The sequence below is a fragment of the Schistosoma haematobium genome, chromosome ZW, assembly GCF_000699445.3.
Source record: "Schistosoma haematobium chromosome ZW, whole genome shotgun sequence".
Lineage (NCBI taxonomy): Eukaryota > Metazoa > Platyhelminthes > Trematoda > Strigeidida > Schistosomatidae > Schistosoma > Schistosoma haematobium.
Window position 1 is genome coordinate 17,681,277 of NC_067195.1, and position 23,363 is coordinate 17,704,639.

Below are 23,363 nucleotides of genomic sequence, written 5' to 3' on the forward strand. Positions count from 1 at the left end.
GTAGTCAACATCTCCCAACAAGGTCAGCACATATATGTGTATCGAAAGAACAACTCTGCAGGTAAACTTAACTAAAACAAACACTTTAAAGCGGTATTTAAAGATAAATGTGGTAATTAATTTTAAAAAATACCTACTTGATGACAGTGTTGGGATAGCATGTCGTTGTGCATTAACTTGTGGATTGAGTCGTGTACCTAATTTGAGATTGGCTGCTACATAGTTCACTGAATTCTGAGTTGTTTGTAGTAGTAGATTGAAAATGAAAGTAGATATATAAAATTTAGGCACATCAACAATGGTGTTACGACAGACCATTATGAAAAATTAATAGACCATACTTTTTTCCAAAATTTTCGACAAATAAACACATTTAAAAGTTTGGGAATTGAATGCCTTTGAGCATTCATTTTAGCGCAAAATGTTCATTTAACACAGAAACATCGAGTAATTAAACCTATAGTGAACTTGAAACAACTGTCTTCTAAATCTAAGTAACTTCTACACACTAATATGAACGAAGTTTATCAAAACGAATGATAAACACTCATCCTCTTCTGTATTTGAAACAGGTCTAAGGATTGATTTTGATTCAACCTTTTTATTATCACATATAGTTTTTGGGTGAATACTTAGATCTTTGAAAGCTTTGGTCATAAGAAAAATATTTAAAATTGCTTGTATGTTAAAAATCATTTTGCACTTATATTAATCCAACTCGGGTAATGGTGCACTTTAGTTTAGTGAGTCGTTCCTCTATCACTCTGGTGCTTCCTACATTTTTATTTATACTCCTTTTGATATATATATATATATATATATATATATATATATATATATATATATAACCAGGTTATTACAATTATAATGGGGCTCATTAATTCATATAATTCTGATAAAATTATTGTTTTAGTTCGACTATCAGTCATCATGTTTAGAAATTGTTGGAAAATTTACTTGAATATCATCCGATTATTATGTAGTAGTTATTCTAAAAAAATGAATATCAGTGAATATCACCTTAAACAGTCCGAAATCGTGATAACGTGGTGTAAAATGAAATAGATATTCAAATTACAATCTGAGTCGTATAATAGTTAGGTACATGAATGGTTTTCGATAGTTAAAGTTTGGAGTAAGCAAAGATGAATATACTTTATAGTTTTGTTCACATTTTATAGGTACACTAAAGTGAAAGTAGACTCTCCAACATACGACAATTAGAATTGTTCGTGGTATGATCCCAATTTATGAATGACTTTAACAAAATATTAAGCGTAAAAATACCCTATCGCAAGTGGACAACAATGTGTTCTTTATCAGTACAGAAATTTGTGGAGATTGTAGTATTTTAACGGTTGAATTCGTCCTAGTATGGTACTCAGCAGTGTGGATTCATACTGGGAGGGAATGTTCGTTCATTGCTTTTACGTCTTCAATGGAGGTCTGGTTTAGATCGACTTGTGAATTTAGCTATGAAAATGTGTTCTTTCTTCATAAAACTAACGTACCTGTGATAACCATTCTCTGAATTGTAAGACTTTTTCTGGTATATTTTGCTGATATATTGTAGGCTTATAAATACAGGGTAATTCATTATCATTAATATTCTGTTCATTAAGGATATTCAACCCCCATCCAACCCCAGCTGCACATAAATCCAACACATCTGCTGAATCAGTAAATACAACAGCTTTTACACGACTTGTCAACTCACGCCATAAACGCTCCGCTTTACGTTGCCATGCTCTTGCTAAACGTAGCTGTAAAAATTCATCTGAATTATTATTATCCTTTGAAATGATATCAGACCATATACCAACACTTTGAGGTATGACACCACCATGTTTAGCGAAACGCATGGCATCCAAGTCACTACCACTTACTGCTGGTAAATTATCAACACATAATTTATTTTCAGTTTGGTTTGTAATAGAATTTGAGGCATTTTTCTTTGAAATGTTTTTAACTAATAAGCCGTTATCATTTGGTAACCAAAATGCACGCCTTGAAGCTTCTGGAGTGACATGATGTCTCCATGGTCCATAAATACGTCGATCGAACCATAAACGTCCAGTTGAAACTACAAACAATTAAAGTTTAATACAGTTCAGTTGTGGCTATATTTCGGATGGTTATACATAGTGGGAAAAAGTTAGACTGTATATAAGGATTACTGTATTTGAGGTTCATATTACAATTATTTGCAAACGTAATTATTAGATGCTTGTAGGATATGAAATTTTTGTACTACATTCAAATAAGATTTCCGTGTGAATACATTATTTCTTTTTTCGTTGACACTCAGCAATCGGAAATTTGACCAGGAAAAATTTGAACTTATTTTAATTTTCACCATTTAATCAAATGATTAGAAGATTGATGAAGGCCATTTACGAGAAATGTAACAGATTCTAGATATTAAACAGTTCCAAAGTAATTATTTCAGAAATATCCGAAACCCAAATATCCAGCGACTCAATATCATTAAGCGTCCGGTATGGTTACATGAACTTGTATTGCACGAACGAATCAATCATAAATAGTGATCAAGATTTCCGATTTAACCGAATGGATGTTAACAGTGATCTGAATTTAAGTTACTAAGTTACAATGGAACAAGAGTCAAACAACCAACTAGCATTTTTGGATATATTGGTCACTAGAACTGATACAGGAAAACTGGAAACTCAAGTATATAGGAAACCAACCCATACAGATCAAATTCTCAACTACAACAGCAACAACCCAAGGGCTCACAAAATCAACTGCGTACACACATTGTTCAAGAGGGCGAGGACACACTGCAGCACACTGGCAGCACGAAGAAGTGAAGAGAAATACCTGAAGGACATATTTCAAAAGAACGGCTACCCAATCAACTTCATCAAAAAGCACCAACGGCACACAGCATCACAACCCAAGTCAAGCACAAAAATCAGTAAAAGGATCACCCTACCGTACATACAAGGAATATCAGAAACTGCAACGAGACTGCTGAAAACCTTCGGGATAGGTGTGGCACACAAACCAACAAAATCACTACAATCAATCTTATGCAAACCAAAAGATGAAATAACAAAGGAGAACAAATCAAACATTATCTACAAAATAAATTGCACCAACTGCGACAAACACTACATCGGACAAAGCGGACGTCCCCTCCACCTACGCCTACATGAACATCAATTAGCAGTCAAACGCCATGATATTTCTTCACTTATTTCAATACACGTGGATAACTACGGACACTCATTCGATTGGGAAAATGTAGAAATCTTAGACAGAGGAAACTCCAAAAACACCAGAGAATTTCTAGAAGCCTGGCACTCAGGTCAATCAGCAATTAACAAACATATTGAAATCAATCCAATTTATCAACCAATCAGGAAAACCATGCATAAATATGGGAACAAAAATCAAACCAATGGGAGACACAACCAAAACAAAGAAGTAAACAATGATAAATTTAAGGTCAACAAGAACCAATCAACATCGAGGTGCACAGAACAAGCTGTGAAACACATATGGAGAAATTCGAACACTTCACTTCTATCTGAAGTTTGTGCTGATGATGTCGTTCAGAAGAACGATGAAAGCTCCACGACCAAACCATCCAGCTCAGAGAACAAAACTCCATCAAAATCATCCACCTGAGCTACAAATCTTCTCCACCATACAGAAGCTTATATGTACAACATTCTATTCTTACTATAGGGAGGTTGAGTATGTATTGATGAGAAGTTTCAACATGAAGTAAAATATTTTTACAGTACTCCATGGTTTTGATTACTTATTTACGTGATATCTTTATTGGTAACATTTTAAACTGAATACACTGGAAACCTTAACCTTAAAAATAATTTGTAACCGAGTTATGCATTACCTTTTTTCTTGCGTACATACAGATGCTAGCTAACTGGTACTACATACATTAGATTATCTAGTAGAGAAGACTATTGTTCAGCTTGTACCATATATTCTTGTTGTTTGGTTAGACCCAGTTTCATACAGAGAATCAAGTGCTCACTGATATAGACCAGTTTATTTACACGGTAGATAGCATTGGGTCTAATAAACTGACAGGTGATGAAAGTTCGAGAGTTATTCGAAAAAATGTAGCCTATGCGATCTACGGGATCGAAATGAAGAACGAAGACGAAGTATAAAGTTGGACAAACTGGGCTTTAGTGCCGCTGTTGCTGAATTTAAATAGTACAGATGTAGTGCTCAAACGAAAACTTATACAACTTCCTTTTTTATCATAGTCTCAGGCTCTAGTTTTCCAATGTTATTAACCTCTCTATTGATGTCTTAAACTAATAACTGATTAATTTTGTTTCCATACCCTTTCTGATAATATTTCATTTTACCTTGCCACCCAAACAGCTTTTCATAATAATCATTATTTGTTTAATGTCTAAGATATTTTCTAATGAATATTTTAATGTCTTACTAATCATATTTACGGGTTTTTTTTTGATAAACATATCACTGATCATTAAAGTAAAAATAAATTATGTTTTACGAGTATACAACTATGAAAATAGATTCGTCGAAAAGAGTACTCGCAACTGAACTAAACTTTTTCGTTTTCACCGCAATACAATGCAAACATGAAGTTCATTACGTAATAATAAAAGAATTATTTACAAGTTGATAGATTTATCGTCCATTTACTAACATAAGAGTTACCTTTAGGAAGTATTTCTCTAATTTCATCAGGAATAGTGTTGATAGTCACAAGAGGTTTATTTTGTTGAGATTGTTCATAATCATTTGTAATGAGAGGTAAATTATCATTTGTAGGCTCCAAAATATATGCACTTTTACGTGTACTATTTTCATTTTTATGGGTCATAAGTATAGGTCCAGAAGATAAATGACGTCTTCTTGTAAAACGTATTTTTGCTTTGTCAATATTATTGATGCCATTGTTATGATAGTCACTAGGCACATTATTATATGCAACTTGTGTAGAAGGATTATTTCCATCGCATTCATTAGATAAACGTGGTTTTTTAGAAGTGTTATGTGATACTGTATCAGACAGAACAACTGGTGATCTGAATCAAACAAGAAATGTAAAAGAAACTTCGAAAAATAAAATTTAAATATCGTTAATTAACGGTTATTTTTACTAATGTTAGTCTTCCTACGATTGAAGAATTAAAAAGAGTTTAGTGAAGAAACGTTTCTTTCCGATGGCATTATTTACTCAAACTATACAGTTAGAGTAATCGATTGTCTCAGGGAATAATCTTTTTCTAGGTGTAAACCTATATTTCCATGTAGCATTAGATCAATCAAAAACATAGTTCTAATCGTCCAATGGAGAACCTGCTTTTAGACGATTAAAAACTTTGAACTTCAAAGGATAATTATTTCAGAAATCTTATTATCACAGTTATGTCGTTTCACATGTCTATATCGAACAGCGAGGTAGAGAGAATATATTTTGAGACATTTCTCGGCGTTAGATTTACATTTGAAGAAGAGCTAGCCAAACAATTAAGAGTCTGCGGGGAATCAAGCTTTCTGACATTTTATTTTATGTGCTAGCCATTGTAGAAAGCGATATTTATATTAAATGTGTGTGCAGAATGAATCGGCATCGTCAGTAGCTGACGACGATGTTTCTGCAAATATCCAGTATAATAATAAATTAGGCAAGCTATTGGTTATGGATGTCAATCCTTCGCTCATCTTCGAATGGTAGGTGGATCGTTCACCGGAAACAGGTCAATGGCATATAACCATGGTCTACTATGCGTTGTTCATGAGTGAAGCTCATGGTTCCGTTGTTTGACAGATTAAATGAACAGCATTCGCCCTTTAATGCTGTTGGGAGCCGCAGACATTTTTATGATTGATATCGTTTACGAAACGTATGAAGAGTGAATCATTGTACAAGATATCTGCAGTATGCGCCACAGTGTGTGTGTTCAATCAATTAAAACTTCAAGATTTGTTTAATGGTCTTCATAATGCTACCTTAAAAGGTAGTTTTGACATTTTTGCAGCGCACATCGTCCAGCTGATAGGCAAAGAGCAAATGCAGCGTTTTGTGCAGAGTTCACACGAGTCAGAACGTTTTGCAGCGAGTGAGCAAAACATTATTTGATCACTATTTCTCTAAAATGTGTCAACCGGTACGTTTCAACAGTTTCTGAAGGTAATATACACAAGAGAGATTGAACGGTAAAAAAAATGTGTTTGGTCCATTAATACCATTTTTAGACTACAATTGTACGTCAACGTAATTGAACAGGAAAATCCCACCTTTTTCGATTACCTTGAGAACAACTTGCTGACGTAGAAAAAAGATATTTTATTGGAAACCTTCGTAGACGAATTTAGTAAACGTTAATGATTCCCATAACAGGATAAACCCTCTTCCTCTCAGACTTTTACCGACAGCATTCAGTTAAAAATGTCTTTTACGCAGTTGAGTACAGGCTAGATTTCTCACTTAGTGGTCTATTTAAACATGAATAATACTTCATGTGCTTAACTCATTTCACTGTAATTTAGTGATTTCAAGCAACTCCTTTATGCATCCGTCATGTGATCATATGATTTCTTATATTAGCTATTTCCATCTACTTTCATGTGTATTCTGTTTTGCTGATAGATCACCTATCAAAAAAAGTCTCATGTGTTTTGTTAAGTGATTTATTTTTTTAAAAAAAATATAACATGCAATTAAATATCGTGTATGCATTGAATTCGTTATTACTAGGTTTCTAAGTTGAAATTCATAATGCACAATCATTAACCCTCTTGAATTTATTACTTCTGTACTACTGCACACACAGTTCCCATTGACCTTATTCAATTTCTTCAGAAGTGAACCACCAGGATAAGAGCTGCTTCATTAGTTAAACAGTTTATATAAGTAAACAAGCATACAACCAATCAAATAAGCCAAATTCTAAAAAGTAGAAAAATTCAAAATTTTGATAACCATAGCATTCCCGTTGGGTTGTTCAGCCATACAATAGTTTTTTAGCTAATTAGGATATAAAGTAGTGTATTGGAAAAGGAGGATTACATCATTTCAAAGGTCAAAATGAAAGTTACGTGACAATCGAGAATTTAAAGGAAGATAATGAGATGGAACTAAATGTGTGAAAGTTAATTGTTCACTTGATGTATATGAGAAAGGTGAATAATAAATTGCTAATTTTGGTTACACAGTCTCATCTTATATATTCTTTAGAATCACCTAAACAGTCAAACGACTGGGTTTGATAGGATCATAAATCAACAAATTGTGTACTGAGGAAGCGTTAGTAATTCATTCTTTCAAGCCTCAACTCTGTATTCAAAAGTGAAACGTGCAAGATATCATTCTTTTGTAGCCCCAACACTTGATTTTCATGGTCGGTAATTTGGTTGTTAATACATTCGTTTGGTTTTTTAATTATTCTTTATTATCACTTACACGTTTATAACTTATCCTTCACCCGTTTATAATCGCTAAGTAGGCGACTAACTTTCACACATTTAGTTCCATCTCATTATTAAATTCTTGATTCTTAAGTAACTTTCGTTTTGATATCTGAAATGATGCGATCCTTCTATTTTTTAAGACACTACTTTATATGTTACTTAACAAAAACATATTTACATTACGAAATATAGAAATGTTAATTACTATAAATTAACTTATATTTATATATGGCTTAATGCCTATAAAAGATAAACTGTGTATCTAGCTACTGTTTATTTTTGTGTGCTACGCCAATCAATTAACAAGTAGGGTATTCGTTGACCTTACGATATATTCATACTTTCACTATTACATGTACTACTATTTACGGTTTTTATTTTCCTAATTCTTTTCTTGGTGAGACTATAATTTATGGACGACCTTTGAGCGGTGCTAAAGTGATCTTGAGATTGTCTGCCTATTAACTAGGACTAAATGAGGGTTTATAAAGCAGTGTGAGGAATTAGAATTAAGATTTACAGTTGATGGTTAGGGTTACAAACTACATTTAGGGTTTTCATCACGAACTGACATCAGTTAAAACGCCAAAACGCTGTTTAGTTAAATGGGTGGGTGAATTTCGCGCCTAAATCTAAGACCTGTTATCTTATATGTGAATGGTTCATCCATAAATTGTAGTTGTGCCTTGACATTACCTTATGAAAGGAACTGAGGTAACTTTAGTATACATATTTAAGAACCATTAAATTAATTAGGTTACCATTTAAACACCGATCATTTTTATTTCACTCTGTACTTGTTTTGATCTTGTATGAAATACTAACCATAAAACTGTAATTATTATAAATGATCCCTAAAAACAAATAATGAGTCGCCAGATTGTGTACTGTTTTAATATAATTTAGAAAAAAAAAGTGTGGATGTGTAAACTGTGAACAAGCAGCTGACCATTGTATGAAATTCAGAGATATTCATAGGTGATGTTTAGAACGTCATTCATTTCATACTAGATGTATTAGTGAGTGCACGTGCATGCATACTGCGTCTTAGTGATTGGTATTTATACTTCTAAACTGACTTTGTGTAATACTGACAATATATATATGTGGTGGCTGTAATCAATCATTGTTATACAAAATCAAATGCATTACCTTTAACTCATTCGGCTATCGACGGACGTTCTATAAAACTGATATATTTACACAAATCGATCATTGAGTAGTGAACAATATAATACTTCTCTAATCCTTAGTGCTGACAGAATTCTGTCGTTATCATTCAATCTTAAAGAGTTAGGAGTAAAAGGCAGATAACTGTGAATCCAATTTTTACACACATGATGTCGGTCAGTCAGCTACAACGTAGGACCAGGCACATTTATACATCGGTCGAAGTTGCCATACCTTATTAACACGACAAGATAAACACCGGATTCATAAAAGTAGTTAATCAAGTGATGGTAATATATAAAAGAAAGATTGCATATAAGGATATAGTACAGGAAGAAAGAATTAGTTCGTAGAAAGAAAGATATGAAGCGATTTTAGTCTCACAGTTTAAGGGAAGACAGAGAGTATATACATCTACGCCATCGTGATCGATTCTGAGTCATGTCACCCACAGTCTACAACCATTGGTTACGATGTTGAATTAGTTAGACTAGTGTTTAGTATATACATATGATTAATATAATCACTTCCTTTAGATTTTTTTGAATCTACAAACTTTAATTTTCATGGAAACGACTTTAAGCCAAGATGTATATGTAACATGTTTAGTGCGAATGAAAAAGATATTCATTTAATGATCAATAGGTCAGCGGAAATAGATCGAGTCTCAACCTCTAATCCTATAGGAGGCAATTACATTATAGACAGAATTAATCTAGAATCCTATGGTCTACACTGTTTCCAACTTCTAGTGAGAGATCATTACTGGTGGAGTTTAGCCATATCGGGGGAAGAGATATTCATCATTGATGGAACTCGGTAGGCTTTTTAATTTGAATTGACTGAAATCGAAAATGTGAACCAATGAATTTTTACTTAGTGATATTAAGATTAAGCGACTGTTGTGAGAGCTGAAGTTTGTTTGTTACTTCAAAGCAGAAATTTATGTGGACAATTAAAAGTATTTTAAAAAAACACACGTAAAAAGTGAAATCTGAGCAGACGTCTAAGTAGATAAAACTATCTTTAGTGAATAAATTACCTGAAAGTAATGATAAGTACATTCATTCATAATACTAATGTCAAAACACAATAATACCACTTGTTAATGCTCATAAACATACTATGTGCATGATAATTACTGACTATATTGAAATGTCAACACTTATTTATACAAAACATTACATAATTTTGAAACAAGATTACAATGACCTAATGTAACAAAAATCAACGTAAAATAAACAAATCAATAACGGATTTTTCAAGAAACAGGACAGGGTTCATTTGAAATAAACTCGTAACTTAACGAAACAAATCAATATCAGGAATATATAAATTAAATAATAATAAAAATAAAAAAATAATAATAATAATAATTGCTATTCATGATTCAATAACAACAAATTTCTAACTATAGTTATTAAATAAAGTTCGATTTTCATTGTTTTACAATTAACAGTTGATGTAAAAAATGAAGATAGATACAAGCCATTGGTTTTTAGTCAACGACAATTACTTTTGATGACAATAATTCGATAGTAATCATATGACCACAGTTCACACTTAATCAATAGTTTTACGTATGTTACATGAATGTCCATGTTTATTCAGTTATCACGTTAAGGTTATAAGAGTGAACTAATTTCCCCGACCAATAATAAACAAAGTTTCATCAGTATTAATATTTTTTAAATCAATACAAATAGTTTATATAAATAATGATTCCTCTGCGAATCAACTAACTGTTACTAAGAGGAACAGACAGGTAAGTAATAACTGTGGCATTTGAAAATAGTTGACATGTCATTTGGATGAGTAGTTTGCTATTAATTGGTTACTGAGTTCTAGTGTATATCACATTTCCTAGTTTTCAGTCGAAACGAATTAGAAAAACTGATAAGCTAACTGAATTTAAGTTTTAATATTTAGAGGAGTGATAAAAGAATGGCAGATTTCGAAGAGAATTCATAAGTAAATATAATGCTACAAACAAATATTTTACCTCGAAGAGCTACGTTTCCTGAGGTAGGAGCAGGTTGGAATTAGGCTAAAGGCGATCAAACCAAAAAATAGCATTAGTTCATGAAGTTATTGCTTATCAGGTTGAGACAACCGAGTTAAAGTCCATGCAGTTATGGTGATCAGTGGTTGGGGAAATTGAGTGACATGGTTCAGAATTAGTCGCAATGAGTCAAGTGTACTTATTTTTCATCTTCTCTCCAACCCAAATTTTCAAAAGTATTGTTTACCTTTTGTTACATGAACTAATTCTTTCTTATTGAATTGTTTTCCTCATGTTTAATTTGTTTTAATACTACTGCTACTACTACTACGTTGTTATTCATTTTAACAATTCTATTTCACTGTACTGATGTAGTGCGTCCACATCGATGGATGCATATAAGTAGTAAATTCTATATTACTTAGAGCTGAATCCTACAGAAATGTATTCACAAATCCCCATTAGAAGGTCAGACTGTGACGATATATTTGGAAAAAAATGTTTTAGTTCCTTTAAGATTGTAAATAAGTTATATTGACTACAATAAAAACGTAAGGAACACATTTTATATATTCATAAAATTACTATCGAATGAGTAAATTTTTTTGGTTTAAACGCAATATATTGCGCAAGTTAGAAACGTCATGTGATTTAAACTACATAATTATGAGTATTATGAAGTGATAATCAAAATTAAATGATAATTTCCAAAGATTTAGTTCGCAAATCCTATGGTCAACATTTTTAATTAGAGAAAGATCCTGTTAGCGGGACATAGACTAGATTAAAGCATGCTCAATGCATGATTGCTTTGGTGCACGCTGATTGGCTAATTCTTATCCAATCAGCACTAGTCGATAGTTGGAGAATACTCTGGAATCTTCTTATGTAAAAACTATAAATATACTGACGTTTTCCCTATTGTGCTTCTGACTTCCATCTAACCTTGTTATTTGGAATATAATCTCTTCCTGTTCAACCGTGTTTTGATTTGGGGACTTGTCGAGTGCATCGGTGTCCGAGAATACTAAGCAATAGGAATAGCTAGGTCATTACCGTAAGAAAAGAGAGTTTAAAACAGATCCTAAACATCATTCCATGCCATTATTAGTGGATAACTGTATCATCACTCTAACACTGATTAAACTTTGCAAATTCTCTTAAATATCATGAAATTTGAAATAATTATTAAAGAAGGAACGAATTGAGCGACGAAATTTCTTTTCGATTAGTTGAAAAGAAATTTCGTCGCTCAATTCGTTCCTTCTTTATTTACCAAGTGTCAAAATAATTATTAATTTGTAGAATGTTTTAATACTTAACTCCTAGTTCTTAAGAACAATATTTGAACTGAAAGAAACTAACAACTAAAGATTCACAACTGAATTCATAAAAAAACCAAAGTAAAATTAAGCGTAATATTTGGAACACTGGTTTACTGATTAAATTGCTCGATTTTGTTAACTAGTAGGTTACAGTTTCTACGCTCAAGCACAAATATGATTGGTTGAATATGTGGCCTGCTTGAATATCTGGGCTACTTGATCCGGACATCTAGATAATTAAACAAGTTATCTGCTTTTTGTTTGTTTTAACACATCATTATGCCTACTAATTGCATAACCTATTTCATGCACGTTTATGAAAAGTTTACGATCATTCACTGTATAAGTTACAAAAAAGTACAATCAGAGACATCGTGATGGCTGACAATATGCAATTAAAAGAGTGAACATTATTCAGATGTCAATTCCTGAACTGCTAACATCTAACTCATTCAATATTTGTCAACAGGATCGATCAAGAAACAAGAAAAGAAAACTTGTTGAAATACTTTGTGCTGAGAATTCCATATTGTACCAAAAAATCTAATATTGAGTAAAACCAATAATAATAATAATAATAATAATAATAATAATAATAATAATAATAATAATAATAATGATAAAAGTATGTAGCTAGTTAGATAGTAGGTGTCACTAACGCCTTAATCTAAACAATTTGTATTAGATCAATGAACTGCATTAACCTAATTATTATTTAGACGAAATATTACACCCTTTTAAATTATATAAACAACTAAGACTTTTCAAGACATAAATGAATGATGGATGAAAGAGTAACAAAATTAGGTCAAAAATTTTGTTAAATATTTCGTATTATGAACTTTATCGGAAGAGCATATATATATAATGTAACATTATATAACATATTTCGTTATCGTAATGTTGTTCTGATCACCCGTTTAGCAAAGTTACACGAATACAATGATAAATAGACCTATCTGTCAATAATATCCACACAGTGAGTCGTTGGAAGAGACTGAATATGTCCGACAGGAAGTCGACGGTTATAAGTCTTATATTATTCATGCAGTCTTCATAACTTATACCAAGAAGTCTGATTCACTGGAAATAACTGTTTCTGTTAATGCACTATCTCCTTAAACAGCTCTAGGCAATTTCAAATTTTCTCAGAGTTTTCCTCAAGTTTAAGATTAATCCATGTACTTGTTGGACACAATGGACGAAACGTAACACAAATCTTATTAGGCCTAAAGTCTTTTAGGGATGCTAGGTCCCCGGAAATCACTCGGTAAAGTTTGTGCCAAAAGCGCCCATTATTACATTCAATTTGCTTCCCATCTGGAAGGAATTTAAATGTTATTGGTTGGTTTTCTCATTTAGTACGCTATTTTGTGACGTTTCTCAAGGACATTTTTGTATTGTATAAATTACGCATGAGTTGACTGTTTGTTATCCATTCTTCTGGGCTGCTTGAGGAATTATATAATGACCCAACCGAGTCTGGTCTTCTTCCCCTAGTTAGCAGGGCTGGAACGCAGAGGAATATCTTAGCTTTGTTCTGTTATTGGGTCCCTGGTATTGTTCCGTTCGCTGGTCAAAGGTGATATATCGCGAACATAACACAACCCAATTACCAGGTTTTCTTGAATCTCCTACGTATTATTAGGAAAGATAATGGTCTAAAAACTGAGTAACAGTGCGTAAGTTTAAACATTTCGTTAGTGTCGAACCTATGATGTGAATGTTATTGATTATGTCATTATGGAGACTATATCGTACAGAGTAGGAGTTAGTAAACTGACCAAACACACAAACATTTTAAGCTAATTGATTTTTAGACGAAAGATTTAAACATTTAGTGACAAGTATAACTTATTAGCACCACAGTAACTTTTAAACGTACTTTAATACTTTTGATAAACAACCAGTTGACCACTCTAATTGTTTATTAATCCGCATCTTAGAGTTGTGCTGAACTACAGAATCCAGATTGTTGTGGTTATTGGATAAGGATTCCGGACATTTATCAAGCATGGAATCATTATGTATGGTAGGTGGGATAATCGGTTTTTCTGACATTTGTTTTATATCCGTGTTGATAGGAGCTGAAGACAATTTCTTACGTGAATTAATTGGAACTGGTAATGAAAACCCAGGAAACACATCAGGCATCGGTTTGAATGGATGAATAAATGCATTGGCACCTTGTTGATGAGCCCAAACTAATATATGATTTGATGCACAATGTGGTATAAGTTGACGCCATATGCCATAGAGACGATCCTCTACAGAAATATTTGACTGGAATACAAGTGAAATTCGATTGAAATAAAAATGGAAAGTAATGTGAATTGTCAGTCATATATACTATACTATACTATACACGATCATACAGGAAAATGTAGTTACTTTCCATCGAGATAATAATTATTAAAAGAGTGTAAGCAAAGAAATACACCGGATTTAAAGACAGTAACAAGGTTGCTAAGTATAATAAAGCTTTAATGAAGTCAAGGAACACTAGAATCGGGATGTGATAAAAATATACTTTGAAGAGAGGCCACACCAAGGACTGATTTCTAACTAGAACAGCTGATAATATATATGCACAATATCACCAATTACAATTAATTGGAAAAACACGAAGGTAGCTACTTTGCTGAGCTAAATTTTAAGCTGTTTGATTTCTTTCTCGATAGCTGCTTAATGTAAGAAATGTCTCATTAATGTTGGAATTCTCAACATTAGTTTACTCGCGTGCCAAAACGGACCACATAGTACAATCTAAGTAATTTGTTAAGGTAAACTACTGTTTGGGTTATATTAATGACAATATGTAAATTTAACAGAAATTATTTGAATTTTTTTAACAATGACCTACTGACATATAGTTATTCTAATCCAATTCATTAGAGTTAATATTAAAAAATATTCTCGCTTTAATTGGTAAAATTTTCTTATCATCTCTTAGCTACCCTAAGTATGACAAAATATTTTCGTGTTATATCACTGCCTATTAATCAAGGTTCTTATAATGTTAAAAAAGGAAAAAGAAATCATAGTACCACATCGAATAGATGAATATTCTTAAGACAACAAGTTGAAGATGATGATGATAAACAACGCAGGCTTTTTTCTTTCTGTAGTGAACAACGATAGGGTAGGTAGACCGAAAGAATACGCACGTAAAAAGTATGTAAACATTGAAAAAAATAGACGATATGAAAAGGACTTTATTTTACTGAACATTACCGTTCCAGCAAAGAAATACATCATGATAATTTTGACAAGTAAATGGTGATAAAATAATGGAAGATAAACAATTTAGGCTATTATTTTTTACCATAAATGGGTAGAACTATACTAATTGTATAATGAGACTTTTATACAAATAAGTGATAATCAAATTGAATTCATGAATTCAACTGACTCATGATCTCAACTATTGAAATTACTACAATCTCCACAAAACCCCTTCTGATACTAATCAAAATATGCTCACTAGTGACTGGCTTCAAGAGGTATTTACTGGAGTTCTACTGAGAAGCGATGACCAGTGGAGTTCAACCGGGTCTGTTGTGAGATAGTAACTCACTGAAGACAATGGTGGATGTGTCGCTCAATTTCGCGGATTAATTGAAGTTAGACATTAACACCATTGGATGCCGACCGGATCAGTGGTCTAGTAGTTAAGTGCTTGCGCTCAAGACTGATAGGTCCTGGTTTTGGATCCTGAAAGGTGGGACGCACACTGGTGAGAAGTCCTACAGTGGGACGAAACGGCCGTCCAGTGCTTCCAGGTTTTCCATGGTGGTCTAGCTTCAACTGACTCATGACCTCAACTATTAAAATATTTTATTGGTAAATAACGTCAATCTTATTTGGACAACTTTTGTCTATAAGATGTTTTAGAGATTGTTGAAGCCTAATATCATAGATGGACTTTAGTTAAACAACGATTGAAAAGTAGGAACCACTGGATAGTTGTTTTTTCCACAGTAATGCGCTTCCATAAGCCTATCAGGGATTGACGCAGGACCTTCGGGCCTAATTTGATTGGAATTAGGAATATTGAATGCCAATTCAGTTGTTGAATGGCTAAGTGTTGACCAAGAAGCCTGAGCTGCCTAAGCTTAATCCTGAGTGGTGTCCTGGACGCACACTGCTCAGTGGTTCCATACTCATACAAAACAACTGTCCCATACTTTCTAGTTTCAACGGCCGTACAAACATAGTCAGTCCCTGATGTTGTAATTTTTGTTTATTTTTTCCTGGATCTTTTTAAATCACGTCATTAAAATCAACGACAGAAGAGATAGTAATTGAAAAACTACTGGTCAATGCAGTTTTATTTGGATTTGCGATGCCTAAGTAGTACATACCTAAATCAATACATATGAAGACACGTAATCCAACATAAAGCCATTATTAGTGGAAAACATAAATCTTCCACCTAGTCAGTGTAACAGAATCCAATAGTGCATATTCATAGCTTTAGTCAACACTTGTGACACAGTCAGAGGATTACATCTTAATGTCATAGATGAACTTACATTACAGGTCACGATGGTAATTAGCTATTCGAGAAGCCTATCAATAATAAACAGATTAATATTTCGAAAAATGACCAGGTTAAGGGCAAAGTGAATCGTTTAAAGCATGTGAATTTAGGATTGTCAAACTAAATAGAATAAATAATAAATAAGAACTTTCGTTTAAATTTGAACGAATAGTTTCACAATATTTGGGCGCCAAGTCAATGTGAGACATTAAAGAGGAAGAATGTATTTGTAAAATCTCAGCGAAAGAATTTGAAGTAAATCCAACGTTTCGCTTGGCAATCTGGTCTAAGCTTTTTCAAGGAAAATATATTTGTTGATATGACTCATAGAATCAGCTTATATGTTAAGTGAGAATTTAAGATTCATAATCATAATAAATATGGGTCAGATAGGGTGAGAGAAATAATCGTGCAAATACAGTTCAATCAAATGTTTAGTAGAAGACTATATTGCGTATAAAATTAGTAAGACATAATAAGGTGGGATGAATGCGAAGTAAATGAATCATGTATTGTGCAGACTAATAATGTTTAACCAATGATTAATAATAATAATAATAATAATACATATTAGTCTTTACTAAGTGTTTACATGAAATTTAAGAAAAAACGGTAGAAGTTCAACGGATGGCGTTTAACTTTAAACTACAAGGTCGCAGCTTTGAGTGTTGTCCCACTTTGATTTGGGCAATCGAGTAGTATCAATAACCTTTACATATAAATTGTGGTTCAGAACCAAGTACACAAGTTTCTGCTTGACAGACGGGTAGCATTCTATTTACAATCCAACAACAGACCCCTTGAATTAGTGAACGTAATTCAATGAAGATTATTTTTTACAACTGATTCTATCGAACAGTATTTATTTATTTTAACACATAGATATTGGTACAAGGAGGCACCAAATACATATGCGCCACACAAATCTCATTTGATATGTGTGAGGGCTGTGATACTGCCCGGGTGCCCAAACCGAAGCAGGTGGTTTCATTAGGGGGCCACTCCCCGAGCCTTCGACCTGAAGGTCTGATCCACAAGGCAGTGGAGCATCGTGAGGAGATGCAGTCCCATGGCAGTCGGTGACCAACAATTAGTTCATACGCCATTTGTTCCCGCAGGATACTAGAGCCCATGTGCATTATTGGTTTGGAATCCAGTTAAGGCGCCGGACATTCGCTTTTCGTCCTCTTATTTTCGTAAACAACACCCTCGCCACGAGAAGGCAGTGAGTAGGACCTCCCTGACAGAGGCTATATACGCGTGGCCATGTGAGAGCATTTCGATAGGGAGAGCGGACTCTCCCCACTCTCGTACGTACCAGGGCATTGGGGGCATTGCACAGTAAGATAAAATTGAACTTATAACTGTAAGAAACGTGTTTAAAATGTGTGGGATTTTTGAACAAGTTTCTAATAATACGATAATAAGACTATAGCTTAACCTATTACAATGTAGCATGAATAAAAATCACATCATTTGGTGACTTTAACCAAACAATCACTTAAAATAGAGAAAAGCACCATTAGTAAAAATCACACCATCAAGCATACCACTATTGGATCATTGTTTAATGAACGACCCTTCGGAAAATTTCGGTCTTTATCTTCAATGGAGTATGATGGTATATCAGATGTTGTTGGTAGTGTCGTTGTTGTTGATGCTGTTGGCATTGATGTTGCGGGAAAATGACAGATGATTGAAGATTTTTTAACAGCAGTAATATTATTTCCGGAATTTATCACGCAAGTTGAATTTTCAACAAATGATTGACAGTTAGATGAGTTAAGTGAATTCATATCATCTGAAACAATATTTCTACCTTGTGGAACCTATAATTTTAATGAGTAAACACATAAAGGGAATTATTTCTTTATCCCATCGTTGATAATGATATGATAGTGAATGATGAATACTTATATAATGACAGACCTTTTTATCACAGACTGATGTCAGGCAGTGAAGACCAATGAAAACCAGAGATACCTGTTTCATCCTAGTATGGAATTCCTTAGGAAAGTATACCCACAAACCCCCCAATGATTGGAATCATGACCTTCAAATCTCAAGGCGAGGTCTCTGCCTTTAAACCGTTGAGTTAGAATCCATAATAGTCCCCATTTACAGTCTCGATTAATTTACTACATAGTGCGATCGTCCTCTGGTATCATTAACAATTCACCAACTGGTGTCATTCCGTGATTGCAAGACTTTCCGCACAATCCGCCCAACTAAATATTTATTTCCATTAGTAGGATGTTTAAAGAAATACGTTATACTTCAAGTAGATTATGGATTAAAAGTTTAATGGTCAAATCCATATATCATACAATTAACAGTAACATATACTGTATTATCAAAAACATAATAAGGAAAACCACATATAAAAACAGATAGTTAAAAAAAATGTGTAAGTTTCTTTGTACACAGTGATGACAATCATGACATTCTTGAAGACCAAGTAGTGAAGATCGTATTTGAAAACAGAGAATTATATAAAGACGACAAATCAATTGATGTGATCAGATCGTGTGGGAGGCGAATTCATAAACATACCTGTAGTGAACGAGAACTCAGATGAGGAAGACCAGTTTATTGTTTGATGCAAAATTACAGTACTTTCGTAAAATATGAAAACCATACTTTAAATACATTATTTGCACATCTTCCTTCAGTTGTCCTTTACATGCATCCTGATTTCTTCAAATCCGTTATTACTATTACTCTCTGTTTGAATTCCTGCTCTCTTCAATTCGATCTTCTCAAGCTTCTCCCAGGTCTTCCACTTCTGATTGGTGTTACATACTACTTATATCTGTCAACATAAGTAGAACACATCATATATATATTCTTGAGTTTTAATTGATATCAGTGGTGAACAGGTCCTCGTCTCCCCTCATATCTCGAAAAAACAATGTCTCACTTTTTACTAAAGCTCTTTACTTTGGGAATTTGTTTTAATTGTCTATGAAGTTTTTAAAATCACTTCTTAATAATCCAATTTACTTTTACTTCCTTTCAATGTCGCCTTGACTTGATACTATGAAAGCTTAATTAATTAGATTCATTAGAAAAAAGGTTAGCATAAAACATAAAATATTATTCCTTTCCCACCTCAAGTAGTTAAATCAAGGAATACTAACTAACTAAACGAAATGGACATTCTAAATTATATAAATCCAGTAGAAATATCAATTATAAGAAACATAGCCCATGAGCGATCGACTTCTCTAACACGTGAATCAATTTTTCGCATATATATTAACAAAAAAACAGAATAATTTAGAAATACCTGAAACAAATACTGGAAAAGCAAAGTTATTAATCAACTGGTAAAACTTATTATTGAGCTTGTTAAACATTTTCTTTTTTTTCGATACAAAAAACGCACAATAATTAATGTAAATATCTGTTAACTATGTAAATCATTTGTAAGTAGTATTCGTCACAGACTGATCATTGATAATCGGGTATTACATGATGACTGTCTAGTTCTAGTAACTTCTCAGGAGTATATATCTACGACCACATAGGGGGTCAGACTTAGAACCTTAAGCCCTCACAGAGAACGCTTAACCCGCAGAACCACTAGGTCGACAAAGCACGACCAACATTAGGGACAAACGTTAAACTTCTGAAATGTCTGAACTTTACAGGTTACAACTTCTGACTCAAACTTCAAGAAAGCCTTGAAGGAAATCGCTAGTGAATTGCCCATTACAGTTTATTCGAAGGAGGTTAGTGGAAACATGTTTAATTTGTAAGTAGTATTTGTCAAAGATTGATTTTATTTGTTAACGAGTGTCACTACCTCTACTAGTCTGGTATTTTCTCTAACAGTTCCATGTCGCTATGCTAATGAGGTATGGTAACTTGAAAAGATGTACATGTACCAGATCCTACACGGCGATTGAATGACTGACTGTTAACGAGTCCCGTACTAAGATGAAACAATTTTTCAGTGTTATCTGGTTCTAAATGGTACTTCAAAAGAGACTAATCTGTGGCGAATACTTCCAACAAACTATTTAGATCACCAAAAAACCCTTATGGATCAACTAAGTAGGTAAGTCCAGAAAATTTTATATCCTTTTGTTGATTTTCGCACACAAGGCAAGAAAAAATAACAAAAGAGGAAGATAGCATGTATTTAAATAATTGATTTCACAGTTGTTTAATAATCTTGTAAATTGGTTTTACGTCAGTACAAGACAGGTATAAAACACAATCCCATAAAGAAAACACAAAATCTACTGAAGATCCATAGAAAATAACAAGATATTATACTGACAAGTGTCGAAAATTTTCCATGAGATCAACTCACATATATATATCTCGCGAGAAGTTGATCTACATGGTGACGATTATATTTCTGACATAATATCGTAAGTAAATCAAGTGTTTTGTGTATTAAATCCTCGATTTAATGACTCAGGTAAAGCATCGGATTGATACCGTACGGTACTATCGAGCGCTAAAGAGCGAGTTACCATGATATAGAATGGAAAGTTGAAATCTGGTTAGTGTTTTTAACTTTTCCGATAATGTTTTACTGATTATAGCTTTCAAGAACTAAATTCCCATTATGCAAAATAAAAAGATGAAAAAGGTTTTCCTTACACTTCAAAATGAGATAATCGACCGGTCAATTTAATCAGAACACAGAGGAAAAAAATTCTTACGTCGGTGGATTTGATGAATGAAGTTCGCTCTGCTGAAACTCTACTCTTAAATAACGAAATAGATATTGAAAATCAAGAATTCAAAATATGTTGACAAAATTTTATATAGATGTAAGAAGAAAGTATGTATCGCGAAGGATACAAACCTAGGTTCAAGTTGACTGAAAAACGATTTCTTGTTTGTATAGTTCTCTAGTGCCGATCGAATTTTATCGATCAAGATGTTATATAGTCACAGATTTAATTAATTCGATATTGAGTGAACTGTCCTTTGGTATATGGTGGTAGTTGAAAGGGATCAACAAGAAACATTAAACCAAGGTTTCCTGCAAATCATGGCTGGTCTTTAATTTGAAATCTTAAGGGGAATGCCCCTCCCGACAGTCACCAGCTACCTAACATAATGCAGCTACTTTGAAATTCTTTGGAAACTTTTTCGCTTATCAGGAAGTATAACAAAGCATATTATCACATACCTAATCTAATGCGCCCACTTAAATGGTTACACTATCAAATTATCTTAGTGAACTAAGGTCATTTAAATTTTGATTCAGCAAAAAGTATTGTAGATAGAAAATATATTTAGACTAGTAATTTTGTAGTTTTTTTTAATATGAGCGAGAATGACATATTATCTGATTATATAGAACATTTGAGTTTAGAGTCGCTTTGTCTGTTATTTTATGAAGACAGTAAAAATGTCTGCTTTAGTTGTTATAATTATTGTATGTAAAAAGTACCTTGAGTTAAAAGTTGCCGCAATATCCATTGAATTAATACGAAATGAAGGAAGAATACATTGTATGCTGTACGGAAAAATGTGCCACATATAAAAGGTACAATATTCAATTAGAAGAATAAGCACAGCGCAGAAATTTCTTTCCAATTAGTCTTTCATTGTGGCTCTACACTAACATATATATATATATATATATATATATATATATATAACAATGAAGTGATGCTCATCGAGTAGATCATATATAAGTATATTAGTGTAGGACCGTGATGACAAACTAATTGGAAAGAAGTTTTTCTCGTTCTATTCATTCTTTTTACTGTGTCAAAGTGGGAACTTTCACTAATCAGATAAAAATAGACAAATACATAACTATTGTAACTTGTCTTAATCATGAGACTTCCACTATTTAATCCAGATTTTTAAAATTTCTAGATAAAACTTTATATGGGTCATAGTTGATCAATCATCTATCAGGAAACTGAATTAAATTCTAGTCATGTCTCCCTTAAGTGATTTTAATTTCGAAATTTTTTGGAATTAAACTGTCAAATATATACTATAAAGCGATTAGTGTAAAATCATTAAATGATGATTAAAATACTCACCTGTATCAAATTCTTAAGAGCGACACTATTAGATGGAACTAAAAACACATGTTTTTGTGACTGTGATTCGTAGTTCAGTGAATGAGTAGCATTTAACATTGAGGATGATGAAGGTGCGTTAACTGTCGAACCAACAGATTTTACATGCGCATTCAATGTCAAATCAGTAGTCGATGAAGTTAAACAAGTTTCATTCGTCGAACAAATTGAATTCACGCAGCAAACAGGTGTTTTCTGTAGGTTAGAATTTGTTCGCATAGTTGAACTGGATGTAGAATTCGATCCAGTGAGTAAACATGATAAAGCTGATGATGATGACGGTGTTCTTGTCAAACACGATCGAAATAACTGTTTGGATTCTTGTTCAGTAGATGATTTACATGGTACAAAGAGTATTGGATTTTCTAAACTTTTTAAGAACAAAAAATTCCATAAAATATACAAGGAAATATATGAATGTGGCCAACGTATGGAGAAACTGTCTGGTATTTTGCTCAAACATAAAAGGTGTAGCTTGATTAGGATTTCATTAACTTAATTTTCGGGCGAAAGAGTATTCAGTAAAACAATGACAAGAAAAAACTATGTACTTCAAAGAGCAAAATAAACAATAAAGCATAGAATTTAAAATGGACGTTCTATACAAGGTATCGTTTTACTGGAAAGATAAATATCAATTTCAAGCTAGGTGGTCATAGAAAAGAAAAAGAATGTAGATATGTTTATTTTATTGTTTGAAATTACAGAATGACTTGGTCAGATAACCAATGAAAACCAGGAATCACTAGAAAGCTGTTTCGTTCAGATATGGGACTCCTCAGAGGTGCGAATCTATGACTCTA

General features: G+C 33.0%; 1 protein-coding gene across 2 annotated transcripts in view; it reads right to left on the reverse strand.

The window, feature by feature from the left end:
* The window catches only part of MS3_00002912 (uncharacterized protein), a 36,744-nt gene that overhangs the window by 1,061 nt on the left and 12,320 nt on the right, over positions 1 to 23,363 (reverse strand). Inside the window, exons 6-11 of one of the 2 annotated variants that reach the window (XM_051210566.1) lie at positions 22,522 to 22,930; positions 18,046 to 18,324; positions 13,838 to 14,235; positions 4,696 to 5,066; positions 1,512 to 2,083; positions 138 to 234 (exon numbers count right to left, since the gene is read on the reverse strand). In XM_051210566.1, coding sequence (XP_051070573.1) covers positions 138 to 234; positions 1,512 to 2,083; positions 4,696 to 5,066; positions 13,838 to 14,235; positions 18,046 to 18,324; positions 22,522 to 22,930 — 2,126 coding nt within the window. Of the gene's footprint in view, positions 1 to 137; positions 235 to 848; positions 2,084 to 4,695; positions 6,935 to 13,837; positions 14,236 to 18,045; positions 18,325 to 22,521; positions 22,931 to 23,363 lie in introns of those variants that run through there. The other variant, XM_051210567.1, reaches the window with a different exon arrangement.